Genomic DNA, 18040 nt, shown 5'->3' on the forward strand with positions numbered 1-18040 from the left:
GGCGGCAACAGCTGTGTGTGTTCATTTGTGTGTGTGTGTCTGTGTGTGTGTGTGTGTGTGTGTGTGTGTGTGTGTGTGTGTGTGTGTGGTAATAGCATTAGAGCTCTTCTGGCCTCATGTGAATTACATTTCCAACAGAGGTCTGCTTCTGTGCTGGGCCAGAGCCCAGGATTACACACACACACAAATGCACGTATACACACTCGATAAGACACACAATGAGCAGGGAAGGCAGGCAGTGGTGATTTGTGATGGTTTGTGATTCCCCCAACCCACAAAATGCATTATGTGGAGACAAACATGCAGAGAATTGTGCCCTCTAACACTGTAATGATGATAAGTATGTTTCTCTTCGTAGCCCATTCCACTTCATTTACAGCGCACTGGGAAAAACTAGTTGATTCTCCCATTAAAGCCCATAAATTCGGACATTTTGCGGCACCTCAGCGCCTCACTGGTTTGGCCCTATATCAGTTCTTTCACTCTACACAAGACAGACTATGACAGCTGAGGTCAATGCGCATATTGTTAGTCACAGACAGCATCTATGGAGCAGCAACTTCAGTGCTTTGCTCAAAGGCTTTTCAGCACATGCAACTCCTGCTTCACACTTTGCTTCTTGCAGTTCAGTAGATCTAATCAGCAAACGTTAAGGTCTGTTTTTTCTGACCAGGCGAACTTTCACACCTGTTTTCAGGTAGACAGCAGGTAGTTTTTTCACGTTCTAATCTAATCAATCATTTCCTATACAGCTGCAGGTCAGCTGATGAGAATATTATATTAGTCTACAGAAAAGCAGTTTCAAATCTTTACTCTTTTCATGTGTTGTTCTTACTTTTACATATATTTTTTCCATGCACTCAATAGTAACAGTGTGTAAAAATAATACTCTTCCTATTCACTGCGGTTAAATGTACGTATAAGAAGACAGCAGCACCACATCACATGTAACTATTGTACTACAGAAGCACGGGTGTGTGTCGGCATACCGTCTGTTTACTGACTGATGTCAGCTTTGAATAAATGTTTTTTTTTTTTTGCTGCTGCTGCTACTGACACCTTGTCTTACTGATTGTGGAAAAGACATTTTGTAATATAATTTTGGAAGGATGTCACAGACAACAAATGTCTCATTAGCAACAGATACATTATACTGGTTGCTTAAAACTAAAATGATGAAAAATTGATTTGTACTTCTGCAAAAATGCATATCGTACCAGCTGACAGAAGGAGATTAGTCTTGTCTGATCACTATTTTTAAACTAATAATTTCCATCCAAGCAAGTTATATGCAGACATTTTTATTTACTTCTAAGCAGTGCACAACTGAATGTGGAATGGGTGTGTTATTCCCTCAACTTGAATTAAGTAAAGAGATGTCTAACTCGCAGTATAATGAAAGAAATATTGATAAAACTTTTTTATAAAGAGGCTGTGGTGAGGAGGTTGTTTCAAGAAGTCCAAAAATACAACTTATAGCTTCCTTAACAAACCTATGTTGGTAATCTGACAAATATATCTACTTTCACATTCAAAAAGCTACAGTGTATTTAATGTTCAGCTTGTTCAACGTGATTCGTCTTTGTGAAAAACACTTGGATGGAGACCCAGCTACTGTCCGTCTCGCCCTCTTTCTCCCTACTTTCCATTGTCCCACACACAGACCCTGTGTCTAATTACTCTTACTTCCTCGGTTACGTAAAAACAGACATGCACAGAAAAACGTGCACACAAGCCTGCGTGTGTACTCTCACACACACAAAATAACGGGTAAGCCTGGAGGATGCTGAAGAAACAGAGCAGAGGGAGAGTCCTCGCCTGCTGCGCTGCACCTTTGCTAAACAAACCAACAAGAGAGGATAAGAGGAAAAGAGAGGAGAGAAGTAGAGGAGAGGAGGACATGGGTATTTTGGATGAAGGAGGAAAGAAGGAGAGACTTGGGGAGAGAGGAGAAGAGAGAAGAGGGAGAGCCAAGGCTTTTAAGAGGCTCTTGGTAACTAAGCTAATGGGTTCTTTTATTCCTTGTTTGTGTCGCTCATTCACACGCTCCCTTTACACACTATGTCGCTTCGCACTAGCTTCTGCTCTGAATGGAGGAGGGGGGGTGGGGGTGGGGGTGGAGAGACAGGGGGCAAAGAAAAGTAAATATCCTCGCTTTTAATGGCTACTCAAGTGTACTTCTCCATTTAATTCTTGTTTTCTATACAGCAGTTAGTGGTGTATCACAAACTCCAACTGAGAGGACAAAATAACAAGAAAAAGAGAAAACAAAGAGGGGATGGAGAGATGGAGAGAGGGAGGGAGGGAGAGGAGAGAGAGAGAGAGAGAGAGAGAGAGAGAGAGAGAGTGATGATGAGTGAGGCAGACTGTGTTCACCCTTTAAAATGACTTGTCTCTTCTTTAATCCTCTCATCTATGAGTGCATCCATTCTTCTAGTGGTGCAACTATTTTCATTATCAGGTAATCGTTGAAACAATGAGTGGACTACAATCATATACAATTAGTTGATAGAAAATTAATCAGCATATATTATCACAATAAATTATTCATTTAAGTCATTTCTTCAAGCTAAAGTTGGTGGTTGTGGCTTGTCAAATATGTGGATTTGATTCTTTTTCATCATGTGAGATATTAACCTAAATATCTTATTTACTTATATACTTATTTAAAACAAGCTATGAACATATGTAACCTCAGGCTCTGTGAAACTGTGATAGGCAGTTTTCACTGCAGGCAACGAACAAGAAAAAGTACTTGCAGGGGCAGGAGCACCGACAGTTACGCAGCACAGACTTTTAACCCGTAAGCTGATGTTTCGGCACAGGCTTGCCTTCTTCATTTGTCACCACTTGTCTGACATTTCACAGACAAAATGAATAAACAATCATTCTCGCGTCCGAGAAGGGGTGAACTGGTGAATGTTTTACCTTTGTGCTTGAAATATGAATTTGACTGGTATTAAACAGGTCTGCAACTAACAATTCTTTTCATCATCAATTAGTCTGCTGTTAATCTTTTATAAAACACAAGGTGATCTATAAATGTCTTGTTTGTATAGGCTCAAACCCAAAGATATCTAATTCACTGTTATAAAAGCAAATCCTCACATCTGAGAAGCTGGAAAGAGAAAAACAAGGAGTATTCATGTTACAGAAGCTAAAACCACTGAATGTTATGAACCTCTTTTTCATATACACAAGTACAGTTACACTTTCCACCTCCATCATTGGCACCTTTATGAGTATGTTAGGCACAAAAGCACGGGTACAAATACCACAGGAAACGCTCTTCTTCACAGGAAAGGGAAGCAACTAAAACCATAGAAAACCTCTCATCAAAGAATTTTCTATGGTTTTCACACATTTAAAGATAAGAACGCTCTGAAACAGCCTACGCTGCACTGTTGTGGTCTGTCAAAAAAAACCTAAAGCAGATTATGCAAATTTATGTGGAAGGACATCTGTTAGTAGATGGTGTTAATTTGCCCTTCTGTCCAAAGTTCAGCTAGTTTCACCTTTTTGGACAAAGTGAGTTTCAGTATTTTCATGTGCCAAGCTCTGTTAGTCCAACATACTGAATACTATGTGTTTTTGATAAACTACTTCACTCCTGTGCTTTTATCTCTCATTTCACCTCAGCATTACAAGCACAAAGACTTTAATCCTTCCACACTCTACTTCTACTCCCTGCTGTTTCTATTGCTTTCTTACTTCCTATCAGTCAGAAGTGTAAAACTGCATGACTGAGTTGGCCAGTTTCCTGTGAATGCTCGACTTCCACTGCCCAACACACACACACACACACACACACACACACACACACACACACACACACACACACACACACACACACAGGGCGTTGCCCCCAAAAGCCCAGTGCCGACTTCACAGACCCCCTTCAGGGTGCAACTGAGTCATGTGTGCTCACAGACACATTTCTTCACAATGACTTGACTTGGCCTAAAATGACTCGAGGATGCCAGGGCAGTTACTGGGCAGAGAGAGAGAGAGAGAGAGACAGACAGACGGAGAGAAAAAGGGAGAAGATTAGAGAGAGAGAGAGAGAGAGAGAGAGTAGAAAAATAAAGAGATTTTAAAAAATGCCAACAGAGAAATAAAGAGTGCTATAGAGGAAGAGGGAGGTAAAGACAGAAAGATGTAATTGTTAGTGGGTCTAACCTACTTTCTGTCTCCTGGCTGAATAAGTCAGCATCACTATACTTCCCTGGTACACTGAATAATTCACACACTCACACACATATACAGAGAGAGAGAGAGAGAGAGAAACACATTCTCTTTTTGAACTCAGCAGTAAGCACTGATTGGCAGAAAATATGCTCTTCCTGCAGAAGCAGTGGGTAAAAAAGGTTTTTGCCCGTGTGCGTGCGTGCGTGTGTGTGTGTGTGTGCGTGCGTGCGTGTGTATGTGTGCGTGTGTGTGTGGGGCCAGGGAGTGGGGGTGTCGTGTGCTAATGGCAGAGAGGCTGTACATACGGTCACCTTCCATGCAGACACACACACACAAGCTAAAATAGGTCACCCCTTACAATGCCCTCAGAAAAATCCATCTCCCGCTCTGCGAGCATGTGGGGGGGAAAGATGCACTGCTACAGCACAGAGACTAAAAGGGTCTGTGTGGATCTCAATGTATCTGTCGGTCTGCTCTTCTCCCTCCGACAGTTCAATAAGCTTGACTGACGTTCTCTCTGCCTTTCAGCCCCTCTACGTGGTGATAATGTCCCAAATCAGAAAAAAAAAAAAAAGCTGTAAAGTGCAAAGTCATATCCAGTTACATAGAAAAATGTGACTGCATCAAATGTTTTGAACGCATTATATATTCTTATATATTATTAGTGAGTGAAGATATGTGGAGTTGAGAAGGATGGGGTTATGATATAAACAGCAGCAGCATTAAAGGAATAGTTTGACATTTTGGGAAATAAACTTATGTTTAGATGAGAAGATTGATACCACTCTCACATGTGTTCACTTTATATGTAGGTGGTGCAAACAGCCGGTAAGTTTAGCTCAGCATAAAGACAAGAGAGGAAAAGGAAGTTACTACTGCTGGCTAAGAAATAGTCCAGCACTTAAGACCTTGGGAAAGTGGTGGCTTGTTGTTTTTACACTTCTGTTTTTATAGAATTAAACAAATGAGATATAAAGTGGTCGCTTCAGTGGTGTTTGTAGGTGGATTTTGTTAGCTTTGGATGCAGTAAAGCTAGCTGCCTCCCCTGTTTGCAGTGTTTGTGGTAAACTAAGCTAACCAGCTTCAACTATATTTTACGTTACAGTCATGCAGCATGGATCTTCTCATCTAACTCACCGCGAAAAAGTGAATAATATGATCCCAAAACGTTGTACTATTCCTTTAAATGTTTTGTTGACAAAGGGAAAAAAGGAGATTTTTCAGAGAACAGGTCACCATGTCAGGTGTCTACTGTTAGTTAAACAGTTCAGCAGGACTCACTAATCAAGCTCAATCACTAAGGAAATAACAGCAGACCACACCCTGACCACTAGTGTGAGTCAGGGGTCCGGACTGTGTATGTGTAAGTGTACGTGTACGTGTATGTGTATGTGCACGTGCGTGCGTGTGTGTGTTTGTGTGTGTGTGACATCCTCATTAGCTAAAGATCCTGACAAAGATTACGTCCGACAACTAGCATCAGTTGCCAAGCTGTATATACACACACGCATGTATTGTGCAGCCATTTTCAGTTTATGGCTACTGGCCAATATAGGTCAGTGGAGCACTGATAGCATGAGTGGGCATGAACACACACACACACACCTATCTAGGGGTGTAGCAACTCGTCATTCACTGGCACAAAGCACACATTTACTGTCCTTTAATTAGCAACCAGGCTTCTCTTTCTCTGTCTGTCTCTCGATCAATTCTAAACCATCTGACAGAATCACTGCACGTCGATATGCAAGTCAGAGACCCAGCAGACCATGATGACACAAAAAGCAGAACATAATGTTAAAAATAGGAACTTCTGAAGGGAAAGAAAAAAATTGTATTCGCCAAATTCAGCTGAGAAGTTCTTACTTATTAATATGAGTCTGTCTATGCGTTTGTGGTTGCATGTGTCATGTGTATGTAATACTGTCATGCTGACCGCAGGAAACACCTGTGTTGAACTGAAAGCACTCGGTTCAAGCAGCCAATTAAAATGCCCGTCGTTTCAGTGAGCCCATTTCCTTTGGGACCTCAACTACCAGCCGTGCATTTACAGTCTGCAGTCTACAGTAGACTTAGAAAGAAAGACAAACACAGAAAATCTACTCATACTGCTTCCTTTGACTAAGCCAGTGTTTGTGCCTTTATAACGTCAGTGTGGAGAGAGGAAAAAATGAAGAGGAAGGATGTAGAGGGGAAAGAAATGGAGGGACGGTCAGAGAAACAGATGAGGGCCAAGTAGAACCTGGGGAAGTGGAAAATTTAAAATATCACAATAACCAGAATATCTGTATCAGACTGATCTGTTCAGGTGTGGGAATTCATCTCTGGCATTAAGTTCACTTCCATCCGTTTGTTTTTGTTCATGTTTTCAGTTGTGCATCAAAAAAAAATGAAATTCAATAAAAAGCTTCTTAAAAGCACCGGACTTGAAAGTGAACCCCACCAACTTTTTACCTCAATGCACAACTCCAGTAGTGGAGGGGTTATCACAAGTTAATTCACATTTTCTTTTCTTAATTTTCTGAAAATTCAGTTAAAATTCAGATGGAAATTTGAACATTGAGCTGATGAAAGCCGACTTGTTTCAGGTGGCATAAGCAAGTAAAACATTATGGAAAAATCTGACTAAATAAATATATTGCACATGTAAAAAAAACAACAAAAAAAAAACTGCCATGATACAACAGCAACAAAATCTTTAACGAAATGTGACAGAATGAAAGAAGATACAAAAATACATCCACAGATAATTGAGCTATCATCGTATAACTTTTGCTCAGGGTTTGAGAAGTGTTAGTAAGACGCTGACTCCCACTAGTTTCACTGTTTAACAAATACTGCACTCAGTAGACCACAAACACCAGGAAACTGACAAATTCACCGTGTGCAATAATTAACACAGACCAACTGTGCAATTTTCCTTATCTGCTGCTATTCTTGCTATATTTAAATATCTGATTGGACATATATTATATTATTATCTATTATTTATCTTTTTAGTAGTGGGATGAATAAAGGATTTCTGTTATTCTTCAGCTGACCGTCATGTTACATTTCCTGTGAAGAATGACATTAACAGCATGACGGCAAGAGAGGGGGATTTCTTGTCACTATTATTTGTTACTCTGAAAACCAAACCAAAATCAACCATTAAAACCCACTGCATAAATTCAAAAACATATACGTATCGACAGGGAAATTGTTACTGAAAGCACTGAAAGCCAGTTACATGTCTGAAGCCCAAACGCACAACCTACGATGTTTGACATGTTTTGAACTTTAGTGAAAACTGTTTATTTCACCGTCATACTCAGCAAACACAGTTGGCATTTACTGGTATTTCCCTGGTGGTAATTTCCGATTCTGGGTCTCGGCCTGCAGCAGGAAGCAGATGTGGACGAACCGCATATAATCCCAATCATCTGGGACAGGAGCTCATTGTGTGTTTGTGTGTTTGTGTGTGTGTGTGTGTGTTTATATTAATCACTTCCCTGCTCAGATATTCATAGCCTGTGTGGAGGGTCAAACTGGTGACCTTGTGCTCACAAGCCTGATTCTGTAACTTTAATGTGATTTTATACATCTTTAGTGGCCTCACTCAACAACTATCTGTGGTTAAGTGTGTGTTTCTGTGTGTTCATGCAACAACTTGTTTTTGTTGATATTATAATAATTTGACATCCTCCTGGTGCCTGGTGGTGAGATTTCTTCTTTGTGGCACCCTGATACTGTTGTCGTACTTGTGTGTGCATTGTCATGGCCAAGATGACTCCCTCGTGTAACAACACATGCAGGTGTATTACTGCACTCGAGGATATGGTCACCTCATCCTGATCAATAAAGTTCTTTTGTTAGCTACTTTTCATCGTGTAAAGCTTCTCACACACACGAACTCTAGAGCGGAAATATTGTGATGTGTCTCTTCTGAGAAACACCCAGCTTAGGGGCACAAGGCTGGTTTCTGGGTTAAGCCGTGGGAGGGGAGGGTGAGAAAGAACGAGGCTTGTGACACCAAAAGAAATTGGGAAGTCTTGTTACAGTAACATGAGGCGGGTTTACAGTGATTACAACACACACACACACACACAAAAATGCAGCCGCCTCTGCAATGTACCTACACCTGCGCCCACGCACACAAACAAGCTAATAAAAGCATGGAGCCATACAAACACACCAGGCTTCTCTTTTTTTTTTTAGCCATAATGGGAGATGGAGAAGAAAAACACCAATAAAAATAACTAGTGTCTTCTTCATAGGTGCTGATATAACTTTATTGCCAAGTCAACCAAGCTGAAATTTGTGCATCTTGGATTAAAAGCAGGCAAACCGGACAACAAACACATCTTAAACAACCACACAGGATTCCTCCATGTGACTCATCAAATGGCCAGTTTGTGTCATACATTTCATCCCATTACAACAGGACAAACTGTGGCACTCGCTCCTCTCTTCTCTTTTCACTTTTTGTCATACATCAAATTTCAGATACATTTACAGAAACCTAAAGCTCTAGACTCCAGTCTGCCATGGAAAGGCCGGCGTTCTGCCGCCTCCAGCTCATTTTCAACACAATGACTGACTGATGAGTTTGAAAATGAGAACTCAGCATACCAAACATACTAGCAGTGGTGCATCATTTCACCAAAAGACAGGTCACATAATGTGCTCACTTCCTAATTGATCACCTGAAAGGGAGAGAATCGGTTCTTTTATTTAGAAAAATCAATGGGTGGTCTCCAAAATTACACAAAAACACTGAAACTGGTTCCACTTTTTCCTACAATGCAATGTGATGTCATTCAGCAAGTAGCTGCGTTGGCCAACCACATATATGCAAGTGCGTTCCTCCAACTGGACTTCCCGGATTGTATTTCACTGTCTCACCGGTAAATGAAACATCACACCCCCACCAACACAACCCCTTACGTTGTTTTAACACGGGGCAAATGTCTGTCTGAATGCGGCCTCAGTCTGGCACCGCTCTGAATAATTTTTGAATTAAGCTCCCTAAACACACAAAGCCTTTCTCTTGAAAACACACACACTGTGCTGGCTCTAGCTTACCATGCATTTACACACGGATAGGGGCTTTGCATCCGTGACCAGTGAGGTGTAGGTGTGTGTGTGTGTGTGTGTGTGTGTGTGTGTGTGTGTGTGTGTGAGAGAGATTGCGCTTGTGTAATACAAGGGTAAAAAGGTTTCCAGATCATGTGCTGGCAGCTCAGATGTGTGTGCAGCAACTTAACGTGCACACAGACACACAAAACTCAGAAAGGAGAAGGGGAAGCCCCCCTGGTGAGAGTCAAAACTGTTACTACACACAAAGCACAAGTCCGCAAGAACACAGACACACTCGCATGTTTGGCATTGTCACATCCCATTTTCTAGCCTCCCCTCTGAGTGTTTTATGTCTGCCCGACAGGACACATGTTTAGAGAAGCGCGGGGTTGCACATTTTCGCTTTCTTTGATGTCTTGCTTTAGGAGTCTGGATCTGCTTGCAGAGGTGGGGCAGGAACACACACACACACACACACACACACACACACACACACACAAATTTGGCCTCCTATGTCTAAACCCTGTCTAGACTACAGTCTTGAGCCCAGTGTCCCCAAAAGCAGGTATATGAGTGATTATGCCAGTGTATTTGGAAACTATATCCAAGTTGGTGGAGTGACACAGGTAACACATTACAGAAGTACCGGATCACACCGATGTGGGTTTCATTTTGTTTCCCGCCGTGTGGCTTATTTCCTGTCTTTACACCATGTTATGTAAACATCTTCTCATTTACAACTTGAACTAATCTGTAGCTTTGTATTTGCTGAACATGTGAAAGGATTTTTACACCTCTATAACGACACTTTAAGTGCCTCCTCCTATCTCATATGTAGCTTGCGATATCCAGGCATCTGCTCAAATGCTAACGTCTGTTCGTGTGCCATAGGAGGGCACCTGGCATAAGAAAAGAAACCAAATAACGCTGTTTTTAAAGAAATTTGTTCTCCGGCTTGCTTTTGACACCAGGTTAGATTTTCAATAAGTTTTATCTCCTGTCTTCTGTAATGCTACGATCGCGCTGCCAGCGCTTGGAGATCCACTGGGGGACAACCCTGCAAAAAAAAAAAAATGCATGTGTACAACACTGTGAGGAATTTTGGATAAATGTTTTGTGTAATAGCATGTTTCTTTCAGGCTGCGGGGTTGCCTACAAGCTACAAACGGTTTCCCATAACACAGAGGTCACAAGCTCAATCCCTGCAGCTTGTATGTCCATGAACAGCTGTGTGTTCAATCAACCTGGCTTTGAGCTAAACTCTATACTCCTACACACTGTCCTGACTGTCACCTAGATATCTATAATATTTAAACATTTAATAAAAGAGCAGTGTCTCCAGACCACCAAACCAGAGAAGCTGTGAACTCCTCTCTCTATTCGCTCAAATGAAAGTGAATAGAGACACTTTCTCTGCCCACAGGAAGTGACACATCTAAACTGAAGTGCAAAGTACAAGTCTCCATGACGGCAGGTAGTGATCAAGCTCTGCCCATAGAGCGGTGAGACTTGTTTCACAAAGCCAGTTTTGTGAGTCAGCATTATATCTTTGGCCGAGTGTGGTCACACCAGGAGAAGATAGCGGCGTTTCGCAGCAAATTCAATTCATTTCAGAGGAGTTGTCACAATCAGAGGATTCACTCACAGCAGTATAGTGAAACCATGCTGAGCTTTCACAACTAGTGCCACTGTGATGAACTTATGATACTCAAAGGAAGCTATTGTTTCAGCTAATTCTACACTTTACCTCATCAGCCTTTGAAACAGAAACAAAGCTCGACTTTGCTGTTATGTTTTGGGGATTACTCATCACATTTATGCCTTTTAACAATTTCTACTTCCTGAAAGAAGATGATGCTTAAAACTAGACTCAATATTTTCATTTATTTTACCTTGTGGGGAACTTAATTAGAATTTTTTTGTACTCTTACTTGTAGTTTTGTGTTAACATTATTTTAAATTATTGAATCATAATCAATGATTCCCCAAAATTTTCATTTTACTTTAAATCTTCTCTGGATGTGTCTATAGTGTAGCCTTTGTAACTATCTATTAGTTAAAAAAAAACTCTGGCGCTCTTACATAAGCGCACTAATAGCTGGTTTGGAAAGTCGTGGGTTGACAGGGCCAGTTGATAACCACCCTTGTGAAACAAGTAAGATTGCCATTGTTTGGGTTTGTGGAAGCAGCTACTGCACAGATGCCCCAATTTTGCAGAACCTGCGTCATGAGACTCGACAGTACATACTTTGCCTTTCATCCCATTTGTAACCCTCTGGATTAAGCCCTCATCATCAGACCAGATTGGTTAAAATGATCATACAGTGTGCCTCTTACTGATGACATGTTGCACAATACCATTTCTGAAGCCTAAATGTTTCAAATAGTTACTCAAGGTCTCACTGACATTTGGATCCACCAACATGCAGCCCTGTTTAGGTCAGCTTTAAAACATACTCTGTCATAAGCTCACCATAAAAACGCAAAGAGTCAGTCTAGAAATTATAGACACATGCAGGCTATAATGCTGTGTGTTTGTGAGAGTATATAGAAGTGTGTAATCTAGCTCGTCAATGACTATAACCCCAAGATTATGACCAAAAAAGTGTCCAATTTACGTCTTCAACCCTGGACTGGTCATCATGTTTTGCTCCGTCTCCTTGCACCTCATGTGAGGCCCTTACGTACTCGCACCATATGCACCTTTATGTGCCATGTAATTACATCAGTTGCTGCGGTTTCTCCTCACATACGCCACTAAATGAAATTCCTAAAATTAACAACACCCTGTAAAGATTCTGAAAGTCAAAAGGGGCCACAAAAACGCTTCTGGTGGATTCAAACACGAAACAAGATCCCGACTGAATACCAGGAAGCGACACTTGTCACATTTGGGTGCCAGGCAGAAAAATTATCTCAAGCATTCCTGTTCCATTAAAACAGCAGAGAAACAGCACTGAACAAAGTATATAATCTCTGACTCGTTGCCCTACCAGTGCACTGTAATTATGTCTATAAAACACTTTCTATATATAAACAACAATAGGCAGTTAAAGTGGGTGTTATGTCAGGGTGTTCTGGTGACTCAGTGCACAGAGCAGCACACCCCATGCGCTTGTGGTATTGTGAGTTTGACTCCAGCAATTGAAAGCTTCACACAACACTTGGAATCGGTACGACAGACCAGCAGCAACCAGCTGAAGCACTTACTTACATGTTGGCTGATGCGGCTTAATTGTGCTTGGTTCACTGGCACAGAGCCCACCTGTGCTCAATCAGGACAAGTTTTCTTGTCTACAAGCTGCTGTTGTCTGATGAATAATTTAGAAGAAACTCCACATGCACAAACTGATGTTGCCAGCTGGGAGGAAATTTAGCTTGAGGGCCCATTTACATGGATGCCATAAAGCTGCCATTCAGCAAGTTTGCATGCACAAAAATAACTTAATTACTGTGAATAACCCGTTTAAGGAAATAGCTTGAATTAAAGCACTTAGATGGCCCAAAAATGAAATTTGAGCGAGTTGTCTGATAGTCAAGTTACTGTCTGGATGGATGCGTGATAGCCTAAAGGCTAACAGGAAATATGTTTCATTTTAAAAAACGAATTATTGTATTTCATGCCAATAAAGCTAACTGAAAAGGAAACTGAACAGATATCACATGCAGAATCAGGGCACAACAAGCAGTCAGTGGTGTTTGAAAAGCGGGGTTCTGATAAGAAAAAAGAAAAAAAGAAAAAGATGTAATTTTCAGTAGCCACAAGAGGCTGGAGGGTTGTTTTGTTGGGAAAACTGATAAAGGAGCAATCTTTTCAACCTCAACAACACGTTTTAAGATCACATTGATTCACCTATGGTTCCTCATAAGAGCAGAGGGCTGTGGCTGTAGTAGGCAGTTTGACAAGGCGTGGATGTGTGTAAAGTTATGAATGAGAAGTATGGTGGAGCTAAAACAAGTAACTACACTTACCCAATCAAGTCTACATGGAGAATTTAAGGTTAAGAGGAAGCAGCAGCCAATAAAAATGTGCACTGAATTATACAAGATAATTATTCCAACTAAGTGGCTACAGCGTAAAAGTTCTATTTCTGACCACATGCATTATGAAATGAATGGCATGTAAATAAGCCAGCAGCAGACTAGTCCCAGCTCCTTTTGGTGTCTCCCTCATCCATAAAGTACTTCCTCAGTGCCTCTCACACAGCCCAACACCCCTTGCAGTCTGGTTTTTGCGCAACATCCGCTACCTCCGTTTTCTGCAACACATGCTCGAAGGACAGGACGGAACAGGTCACCAGCACACAATTAGACACATACATATGAATTCTGCATATTTCAGGGTTTGTTATGTGCCTAATTGCAGGGAGAACTGCCTGTCAAATTGTGTGGCATTTATTCAAAGTGTGGCCAACACTTGATAACACTCCACATTTAAAGCCAGGACAAAATGTTATGAAATGGGCCAAGAAAGAATGTTGCAAGCTCCAGCAAGCAGCTTGCATGAAGTAGGAAGTAAGGAGAAGGGAGTGAGTGTGTGTGTGTGTGTGTGTGTGTGTGTGTGTGTGTGTGTGTCTGCAACTGTAGTCAAAAGGAGTAAAAGTTAACTGTTCTGATGCTGATTGGCTTCCCCAAACAATCATGGTACAATAATAAATAAATAAATAAAAGCACTTCATTTAAGTAAACCCAATCCTAACCTGCTGTTACAACCAGTTAAACTGTAACTGAGGCCTCTTTTATTTGAATTCTTTAGTGGCTTTACTAATAGCGACATTCATTTTAAATTCCACAGCTGCATACACAGATCATAAATGTGTATGAATCATCCGGTTAGCACGGCATTTCCTGACATATCCTAATCGAATCCATAAAAAAAAAAAAAAAAAAAAAGGTCCTCTAAAGACACAAATGTTATCAGAGAAGTGCCATACCTGTTGTGGTTATTTCAGCTATTTCACAAGCCAGGGAGAGGTCCTATTTTGAGTCCAGTGTTGCAACACAATAACATCCAGTGATGTAGTGAAGACATACGTCTGACAGAGGGTCAACGGTCATCATAAGGCAAACTAAATATGTTTTCAGAATATGTTACTTTAAAAAAAAAACCTGACTCTTTTCCATCTCAAAAAACCCTGTCCACAAGATTCTATAAACTATGCCATGTTCTTTACAGTTTATACCATTAACATTTACACTATGCTATTTTATTAGGTACACCTAGAAAAAAAACAAATGCCGTCTAACACAAAAACCCTGCACTAAATCCAAACACAGAGCCCAAAAGCATTGTAAACTGTATTTAAGAAATAAAGGTGTTGGTTTGACTGTCTTTAGGTGGATCTAGGTGCTGCTTTACTATAACAGAAACTATAGTCATCCTATGTATCTTAGAGATTCATAGCAACAGACAATAACAAATCTATGTACAGGAATATTACAGGTAAAACACTGGAGATGCTACATACAATTAAGCTCAGATAGGTTACTGGATATTCACTGCTTACTGAGTATCAGAGAGGACAATGAATCATTGCACTGTATCCTAACAGTCAGGCATGGTTAACAGACAGTAAGCAGAGAGCCACAATAACACTACACTTTAGCCCAGCGGTTACCTGCAAGCTAAGCTATTCCAACAACGCCATGTAAAAAAAATTAGCCCAGGGCTGCAAAGGGACGTGAATGTGGCTTGTTTTATTGTTTTTCTCATTATTTTAAAGAAACAGGAGCCGGTGGTGTTTCTGTGGTTTGGGAGACAATGCTAGGCCGCCATGTAAAGCCTGGAAATGGGAGGAAAAGGAAGAGGGCAGTGTGGCCGCCCCTGCCTCACCTCCTGGGGGATACAGGGAACCAGGAGACGGGAAGGGGGGGTGGGATATGGAGGGTTGGTGTGGTGGAAATTATGAAGGTAGTGGGCTCTGGTTGAGATATATATATGAAGTAAAGGAAGCTAGGTATGCTGCTGTATATTTTGACCCACCATAAAGTCGTTGCCGAAGTTGTCCTCTCCCCTCTCCTCGTCCCCCTCGCTCATGGCCTTCACCCCCTGGATAAACTTTCTCAGGATGCCGGCTTGGTCCATCCTTCAGTTCTCTTGTAACGTATCCCGTTGCCCTTTTCTTAAAAAAAACACAACCTCCCAAAGTAGCAAGGGAGGAGAAAACGTAAAAATAAAACAAAAAAGACAATGGGGAAAAGGAAGAGGGGGAATAAATAAAAAATAAATAATCTTCACGGATCCCCCCAGGGAGTCATCGTCGGTTCACAACACAACACCTTCTTGTTTTATTATCGCCCCATGTTGTTTCTCCCTTTCCTTCTTTCTTCTGGGCTGTTTTCACAGCGACAGCGGTTAGTCCCCAAGAAAAGCAGCGGCGGCCCGGTTTTCTGCCCTACAAACAAGTTCGCAGCCGTGGCCTAACATAAACTGTCAACAATTTGTTCTGTAAGTAAAGAAAAATAAAGAAAAAAGACAAAAATCCCAGCTCTGGCCAGTCTATCTACCCCTCCCTGTCTACCTCGGTTGCCACATTCACACACTGCTGCTCGTTATTTGCTACTGAAGAACATCCGGACTGGGCAAAGCCAACGGAAAACACAGCCCGCCTCTTCCAGCATATAGCTGCCTATGATTGGACAGCTGACACCTGGAATTACAATGTCATTGGCTAGCGTGGACGTAGCTCTGAACTACAGCCAGATGTGATTGGATAAAATGTGTGTCTGTCGTTTTGACGTGGTTCATCTTCGTCATTGCTATCATAAATGACATTATTTTATTTAAACGCCTTTTATCTTTTTATTACACGCCACTGCAACCGACATTGATATGTTTCACTATTTTTACTGACATTTTATGCACTGAACATTCAATCGTTTATGAAAGAAAATAATTGATAACATTGAGTTTTGATGAAGGAAATAATTGTTAGCTGCAGCCTTACAGTTAATCTGTCATGGAACTACCTTGACCAGCTATCTTGTGTGTTAATTACACATACACAAAAATTCAAGGAGTTTGATAAAATACAACTTTATGACCAATGAGCTCATAATGAAGCAATAAAGGTCTTTAAACTCGATTTTGGAACATTTTGTTATAGTTGTCCTTCAGAGTTGCAATTTTCTAATAAAATTGTGATTTATCAAATTATATAGACAAAAATGGAGAGCAAGAGTAGAGGGCTTTTGAGACCAGGGCCCTTGAGCACCTGGGCCCCCTTTGCCCAGTTGGTAATCCAGTCTTGCTTGTGTGTGTATGAAGGTTTTAATGTTTTAATGAATTGCAAAATGGACCAAATACCATTTTCCAGCTCCATCGTCTAAAATTTGAGTGAACAGCTCTAATAATCCAGTCATGCATACATACAGATTTTTATTCACACACACACACACACAATATACACACAATAAAAACACGCTAGCTAGCTATCTATCAAGATAGATAGATACATAGATAAAAGCAGCTAACAGCCAACAGATTAATGGGTCAGATATATAATCTGGATTAAGATATTGCCAGGAATAGAAACAAACAAATGTATCATGTAACATCTCCACTAATGGTCACAGAGGTGGGTATGTTCATGTGTGGTGTTTAATATTCAATGTCATGTACGTTGCTTGGTTTTTGCAAAGGCAATGCAAATAAAACAGATTTGCAGTTGCTATACCTGTATTTAAGTACTAGAAAAAGGAAGCAGTGGTTTTGGTTAAAATTATATAAGTGTTACATAATTATGTATAAGGATGCAAATGTTGCACACCCAGTTGATTTGAATGTAATGTAAGTGACAAACTGAAGAGGAATAAAGGGTGAAAAGATAAAAGGAAAAGGAGAGAAAGCAATTGGTAAATTGGTATTCTGGATAGAGTTGTCGGGGGACGGGATACTTATGCATGATTAACTTCCTTCCAATAAACTCGCACATGGAGAGAAGGGGAATCGAGTCACTTTATTTTCCTTTAGTTCTACCAGTGACGGCAAACAAACCCATCTATTCAGGCTGAGTGAGGGAGAAGGAGAGGGGACGCTTTCTCTGAGCCAACAAGCTTTTTTACACACACAAACTGCTTTTTGTTGCTGTTGTCTTTAAGCTTTTTTGCTTGTTATCACAGTAAATATTTTATGTTTTCTTTGCTTTCTCTTCATCTCTCTGTGCTTCTGGTCTGTCTTCTTCAGTTCCCAGACACGAGGGACACACTTGACTTTCATCCGTTATATTTTATTTCTCCTCTCTCAACTGACGCAAAGCAAAGTCACATTTGAATCAACAAGATAACGTCAAACAACAGGGAAGAAAAGGCACAATAAAACTCACTGTGTGTGTGTGTGTGTGTCCACCTTTGACTTCTTGTTCTGACACACACACACACACACACACAACATGCAATCTGTCAACCAGAGCATAGCCGTTTTTAGTGTATATTAGGGCTGCAGCTAACAATCACTTTCACTATCCATTAATCAGTCATCAATTGATGATTCATTCTCTACTGATTGACTAACCGATTCATCGACTAATCGTTTCAGATCTTCTACACACTATTTTTGTGTCTGTATCAGTGAGATCTAAACCCTGAATTAACTAACTTCATAGTCGACCCTGTATTTAAAATCACCAGTCATCACACATGCTGCTAAGTTGAGGTCGGAGTCGTACACTACTGGAACAAAGTGTGTGTTTTAGGTCCTCACACTCGTAAGATCTGAGTAAACACAAAGCAGCAACTTACAGGAAATTACATCAATTCACCACTTACACAAAGAGTTATGTTGCATTTGTGCAGA

At 40.8% G+C, this 18040-nt stretch overlaps 1 protein-coding gene across 3 annotated transcripts in view; it reads right to left on the reverse strand.

The window, feature by feature from the left end:
• ptpn12 (protein tyrosine phosphatase non-receptor type 12) overlaps positions 1 to 15792 on the reverse strand; it is a 43974-nt gene extending 28182 nt beyond the window's left edge. For all 3 annotated transcript variants that reach the window (XM_023417885.2, XM_023417883.2, XM_023417884.2), the window contains exon 1: positions 15230 to 15792. In XM_023417885.2, coding sequence (XP_023273653.1) covers positions 15230 to 15331 — 102 coding nt within the window. In that variant the 5' untranslated portion in view covers positions 15332 to 15792. The remainder of the gene's footprint in view (positions 1 to 15229) is intronic.
• Between the last annotated feature and the right edge of the window lie 2248 nt (positions 15793 to 18040).

Source organism: Seriola lalandi, unplaced genomic scaffold (assembly GCF_002814215.2).
Source record: "Seriola lalandi dorsalis isolate HSWRI2012SDOR001 ecotype SW California unplaced genomic scaffold, Sedor1 jcf7180002054579, whole genome shotgun sequence".
In the NCBI taxonomy this organism is placed as follows: domain Eukaryota; kingdom Metazoa; phylum Chordata; class Actinopteri; order Carangiformes; family Carangidae; genus Seriola; species Seriola lalandi.